The sequence below is a fragment of the Theropithecus gelada genome, chromosome 6 (genome assembly GCF_003255815.1).
Source record: "Theropithecus gelada isolate Dixy chromosome 6, Tgel_1.0, whole genome shotgun sequence".
NCBI classification, from domain to species: Eukaryota; Metazoa; Chordata; class Mammalia; order Primates; family Cercopithecidae; genus Theropithecus; species Theropithecus gelada.
Window position 1 is genome coordinate 146,903,655 of NC_037673.1, and position 6,485 is coordinate 146,910,139.

Here is a 6,485-nt window from a genome sequence, read left to right on the forward strand (position 1 = left end):
TACCTCAATGGTCTCATCTCTCCAGCCTGTGACACACAGCATCCTCTCCACTGGGCCTCACTAATCCTACCCAGCCACCAGCCCGTCCTAACCATGGCAGTCACCATCACAGGGCCTTGTGGTAATCCCTTGCAAAACACTGAGTACCATCTGGTGTCACTGGGTACTCAGAGCCGCATGCAAGTTTCCGGAAAGCAAGAACTTTTCTTTTTTATCGCTGATGAAAATAGGACTTGGTGTGTATTTGTGGGGTGACAATCTTTATGTACTTTATGTACTGATGTGGAACAATCTCCAAGATCTGCCAAGTGAAAAAAAGCAAGACACAGTAGAGTGAGCTCCCAGCTTTGCACAGAAGGTGTGGGGGGAGAATGCACACCCACGTGTGTTTATATATGGCATGGGTCTGGAAGGCTCCTCTTCGCTTCAGGCTACACTTGGATCCACAGTTCCCACTCTGACTCTTTAAGAATTGGTCCATTTTTAGAACCAGTATCTCCACTCAAAACGAGGTCTCCAAAGCCTTGGTCTGCTTTAGATGACCAAGGCAACTTAATGCTGCAAGTAGCATGGAAAAGACCCCAAATGCAGCACCAGGATCTCAGCTCTCCTCAGGCTCCTTCTCCCCAGAAGCCAAATAGGAGGAAGAAATCAAATGCCCGAGTAGCCCCTGATGAAGGAGAAAAGACTGGAGTTCAAACAGTTTACACGAAGGCAATTTATTAACAGAAAATATTTTGAGGAGTCTTGTTCACAGACGGCGACCACGGCGACCCCCCTTCCTGCGAGTGCTGTCAGAGGGGATGGGGGTGACGTCCTCTGTGTGGAGGAAGAGAAAGCGTCATTGCCTGGAGCTGGATGGGAAGGGCCCCCAGGCCTCCCTAGACCAATGGCCTAACCAATCAGTAACAGATCCTGCTGCTCCCCAAATGACTCCCCAGTACATAACAGATGGATGTGAACGTGAAGCGGCCCCATCTGCCAGTTCCTCGAATTTCCTGATGTGGTCTTAACTCACTTTCCAGAAAGGGAAACAGGCTGAGAGGTGTGCAAGATGTCAGAGGCACAGGAGAAATCCAGCTTCTGACATTTAGCCCACCATCTTCTCTAGAGGAAAAACCCGTTGGACAGGGTAACTGCAACTGTCTCCTTTGCATTAAGTAAAAAGATACTGAAAAAAGTCTGAAAAAATCTTTCAAGGTTGGGTGCAGTGGCTCATGCCTGTAATCCCAGCACTTTGGGCTTCAGGAGACTGAGGCCGGTGGAGCGCCTGAGGCCAGGAGTTCGAGGCCAGCCTGGGCAACATGGTGAAACTCCCCTACCAAAAAAAAAAAAAAAAAAAAAAAAAGCCAGGTGTGGTGGCACACACCTGTAGTCTCGGAACTACTCGGGAGGTTGAGGTGGGGTGGTGGGAGGATCCCTTGGACGGATCTGCCCAGGAGGCGAATTTATAGTGAGCTGAGATTGTGCCACTGAACTCTAGCCCACACAACAGAGTCAGACCCCATCTCAAGAAAACAAAATTATCCTTCAGGTAGGACACGGTAGGAACTTTGGCCTGGGGCGTCAGCGTACGTCTTTACTAACTGCAGAGAAACAATGTTCAGGCAAGAACTAATGCCCCCTTTCTAGGAGCTGTAAGGAGCCAGGAAATCACAGGCATGAGAGTATTAATAATGGAGGCTGGCACCCCCCTACTTCATTTATGGTTGTCACACGGCTGGCATGCCCTACGGCTATTTAGTGGGCAGATACCAAAAATGCTGAACATCCTACAACGCAGGAGATGGCACATACAAAATGCTCATAGCAATGCCCTCAAGAACGGAGGAAAGGACAATTCATCTCTTGTCAGTTTTACCGGCACCAGGCAGCGGAGGACAGAGATTCACAAATGAAACAGGACATTCACATCAAGGTGACAGAGATATTCAGGGAGAGATTTTTAAGTCAGAAGGTGACTCTTGTAGCCTCCCTTAACAAACTTAACTGCCCAAAGCGACCAGACCAGCCGCTGCGCATCCACTGGGCACAGCATGTGCTTTTTCGGGCTGATGCTTCAAAACAGATCCAAGCATTAGCTAGAGGAGGGCACCTACCAATCCGCCCGATCTTCATACCCGAGCGGGCAAGGGCTCTGAGGGCCGACTGGGCCCCAGGTCCAGGGGTCTTGGTCCTAGAAAATGGAGGTTTAAGTTAAGAAAAGCCTTTGGCCAAGTCAATGAAAGATCTCCTTTCTAAGATTCCAACACCCCGCTAGTTCAGAGGTCTGCAAACTTTCTTTAAAGAGACAGGGCTGGGGACAGTGGTTCACATCTGTAATTCCAGCACCTTGGGAGGCCAAGGCAGGGCGGACTGCTTCAGCTCCGGTGTTCAAGACCAGCCTGAGCAACATGGTGAAACCCCATCTCCACAAAAATACACAATTTAGCCAGCGTGGTGGCGCTACTACTAGCAGTCCCGACTACTCGGGAGGCTGAGGTGGGAGGACTGCTTGAGCCTGAAAGGCAGAGACTGCAATAAGCTGAGACAGCACTGCTGCACTCCAGCCTGGGGGAGAGTGAGACCCTGTCTTAAAAAAAAAAAAGAAAAAGAAAAAAGTCAGACGGTAAGTATTTTAGGCTGAGGGGCCACTATGGTTTTGTTGTATGTTCTGACCACTGTCTGGCCTGTTCACCTAATAGTCATCTAGTTTCATGCCCCCCCCACCCCACCACCACTCAAGGCCAGGTCCTTCCCCTCTCCTACAGGACTCCACCTCTTCCCCTCTGACTGTACCTCATGCCACCCTTTCCTTCACAGGTGCCCAGGTTCACCCTCAACATCAAGACCTTTCTTTGCAGTTGTCTCTAGCTGGAATCCCCTCCTTTTGTCCTTCCTTCACTGGAAGAACTCCGGACTCATTGAGACCTTAGTTTAAATTACACTTTATCACCAACTCCTTACTTGTACTTCCCGGCATTTGTCACAAATGAAAAGCACATACTCCCTGGCGCGCTGTTGTTTAAAGTCTGACTCTCCTACCAGCCTAGGTCCCACACAAGGAGGGTAGAGACCATGTCTATGTTTCCTATGTTTCACCCATCACTCTCTTCTAGTACCTGAAACACAGCTCCTGGTATACAGTGGGTGCTCCACACTGAGCTGCTGGGGGTGTACAGAGGAGCCAATTATTAAATATGTATATGACTAAAATATCTTGTTCAAGGTCACAACGAAAAACCTGAACCTCAAATCCAGGTGCTCCAGCACCCAAGCCCAGCAGGTTTTCGACCACCTAGTCATCCCCTCCACGTCTCGTACCTATTTCCTCCTGTGGCCCGGAGTTTGATGTGTAGGGCGGTGATACCCAGCTCCTTGCACCTCTGGGCCACATCCTGGGCAGCCAACATAGCAGCATATGGCGAGGATTCATCTCGGTCTGCCTTCACCTTCATCCCACCAGTCACACGGCAGATGGTTTCTCTGGGGACAAAAGCACAGGGTCATTTCTTCCTTGTCCAAAAAGGAGTGCTTACGATATCCTAATGAGTGAAGAGCACCACAGCTCAGTCATTTTGGAGGATGATGGTCATGGGCTCTGCCCTCATGGAGTTCAGTCTAATGGGGTTGAATGGCCCAATATAGGTAAACTCAGCATTAACACTTTATATATCTACTTCTGCATTTAATCCTTACAATCACTCCACGAGGCAGACACTACTGTCCTCATTTTACATATGAGGAAACCGAAACTCAGAATTTGAGTGATTTCACACAAGTCACAACAACTTGCTAAATGGCAGTCGAACCCACATCCAGAGCTCACTTGCAGTCCACTGCTGCTCCTACAAAGGGAACTAAGGAAAGAAATTCCCAAGAAACCAAGGATTCAATAACCATCACACTATAAGGACAAAGAATGTGTCTCCTCTCTTGTAACCCCTGGGAAATCACAATATTTGTGGGCTAAATGGACAAGCATATTTTCTTACCTGGATAAAACAGCATTTCTTTAGAGAGAACCCCCTCCACTGCTAGCCCATCCCAGCCATTGCTTTCCTCAGCCTTTTGCCAGCTGGGTGCCTCTCCACCCAGGTACTCACTTGCCAGAAAGGTCAGTGACATGGACAAAAGTGTCATTGAAGGATGCAAAGATATGGCAGACACCAAATACATTCTCTCCTTCAGCCACCTGAGGTCCGAGGCTGATGACCTGTTCTTCCTTCTTTTCCTTCCCCTTTCGAGGTGCCATTTCTGAGTGGAAGGAAAAGAAACTCAAGGTTAACAGACAAAACATTTCCAGAATCCCTTTCCCCCGGCTATTAAAGAAAACCCTAAGTCTTGCTTCATGTCCCTGTCTTCTTCCATCCAGGACTCTGCTATATTCTCTCATCTCTGCCTTACTAAAAGTTCTTTCTCCTTGCACTCGGAGGGGTGTCAACTGTGGCCATATAGCAAAGTACCATGAGAAGTATTCTTTCCCCAGAAACTATCAACAGTGAAGCTCACAGCAGCTACAGGATAGAAGCCTAGGGATCTAGCAGCAGATGCCTGAAGGCTGCATCCCAAAAGGCAAGAAGAAACCCAAGACCAATACCTACCCATGTACTGGTAACACCATTCCAAACACCCTTTATGGGGCGAGGGAGCTGCCTGACTCCTGCATGAACTCCTCAGCTTAGAATTCAAGGGTCCCTTACCCACACAGCCCTCAAGCCTCTCATCTCCTGTTTTCCTGTGCTCCACCTGATCCCTTCAAAAGCCCAAAATGCAATTGATTTGACACCCACAACTATTTAGAACTAACTCTTTCACCAACATCAAATATCAAAGGCACTAAAATACATCCAAAAGGCAGGGAAATGGGAAAGACCCATCCCAGAAATCTGATGTGTCTCTGAGACCAAACAACTCTAACCTATTATGGCCTTATAAGTGCAATCATACTGTCACAGGATCTAAGGGAGGGAGAAACTGACAGGAGGAAGGCAGGTGAGAATGAATGAGAAAGTGGAAGACTAGGAGAAGACTGCTTCCTGCCTAAAGACCCAGGCCTTCTGAACCTCCTGGTGTTCAAAACAATTTAACATATTCAGAAGACACTAACGCCAATCGGTATCCTGCAGATGGTGAAGACAGAGAGTGTCTCAGCCTATGGTCACAGTAAAGACAGTGACAAAACCAAACCTAGAAACAACGTGTCCTGACTCCCAGCCCAGCACTCTCTGCCTCCTGCCAAGATGCCTCTACACCACAAATAACTACCCCAGTCTGTCTCAGGTGTTCCTAGACCTCTCCTGTGCCTTCCCTATATAAACTTTAGTGTGTGACCACAGTAAGTACTTCAAGTTTAAGTCTTGGGTGTACGAAGTTAACTGTTCCTATCTTCAAATCAGGCTAATGAACACGACGAAGTGCGTTAACTATCGTAAGGAACGCGCCACAGAAGAGAAGACTAAGGTTCTACCTGGAGAAGCATAGAAAGGCTCCAGCAGATCTCAACTATGTAAGCATGAGTATGTTTCGGCATGGTGGCCATTCAGTAAATGCCAATTTGCCGTTTCTCTGTCCCTAACATCCCCTATAGTAATGAGCAGAGTGGTCATCGGGGGTATATAAATGCAGGGCAAGCACACAGCAAACATTGGTGCTGGGCCCTGAGCACCTAGAACTTGCAACGTGCCCGACTCAGCAACGGAAAGAATTGCCCAGATTTAGAAGCATCCAATACAGGGCGAGAATTTTCCCTGCTTTCCTTCTTTGAATGATCACTACAAATCTATGGGATCGGTGCTACTGTTATTCCTATACTGCAGATGAGGAAATGAACGAGATTAGGCGCGGGCCTGCGATAATCAAGAAAAAAGTTGGCGAGATAGGGGTGGGAACCCACGTCTGTCCCGGGTTCGCTCAACTACGCTGTGCCCCTGAAACGAGGCCGTGGCCGTATTGCGGGGCCGAGGCCTTAAAAGGTTGGACCCGCACTCACCCTTACTTCGCAAGCTCCTCCCTGAAGCAAAACCGGCCTTCCGAGACCAGGCGCGAACTCAATCCCGAGTTGGCCAGGATCCAAGTGGGCCAGCCGCGCGTCTCTTGCCCGGCACCTAGCTCAGTTCCCACGGAAAGACCCCAGTCTTTCGTTCCAAGCCCCACAGGGTCCCCTTGCTGCAGGATGCCCCCCGATTCTCGCGCCCGGGCCTCCTACCTGCACGTCGTCTACAGACTCCAGACCGGAAAGAGAGAGTGGAAGAGGGAGGAGCGACGGGTCACTTCCGTGTCCCGGAAGTATACCTCTGAGGTCACGGGGCGAGGTCGGCTCCCGGAAGACGCCGCCATTATTGCTTCCAAAGAGTTGGAAGGAAAGACTCGTCATAGGGAAAGACGATTTATTACTTAAGGGAGAGCGAAAAGAGGCAGAGTGGCTGGTTGTCGCTGCGAGCGGGTCTGCCTAAGCGACAGTACGAAACGGCTACACCCGCGGGGTGAGGTGGGCCTGTATTCCA

General features: G+C 49.3%; 1 protein-coding gene across 7 annotated transcripts; it reads right to left on the reverse strand.

The window, feature by feature from the left end:
* Positions 1-241: 241 nt before the first annotated feature.
* Positions 242-6,256, reverse strand: RPS14 (ribosomal protein S14). Of its 7 annotated transcripts, none has more exons than XM_025388062.1 (5): positions 6,188-6,256; positions 4,086-4,236; positions 3,304-3,465; positions 2,096-2,176; positions 242-817 (listed from the first exon to the last, which is right to left on the reverse strand). In XM_025388062.1, exons 2-5 carry the CDS (start codon positions 4,232-4,234, stop codon positions 652-654), a joined length of 558 nt encoding a protein of 185 aa, XP_025243847.1. In that variant the 5' UTR covers positions 4,235-4,236; positions 6,188-6,256; the 3' UTR covers positions 242-651. The 7 variants fall into 7 exon arrangements, with proteins under 7 accessions (XP_025243847.1, XP_025243851.1, XP_025243853.1 ...); XM_025388066.1 differs by having other exon boundaries at positions 698-819; positions 2,100-2,176; XM_025388068.1 differs by having other exon boundaries at positions 698-819; positions 2,100-2,176; positions 5,978-6,241.
* Positions 6,257-6,485: the final 229 nt, after the last annotated feature.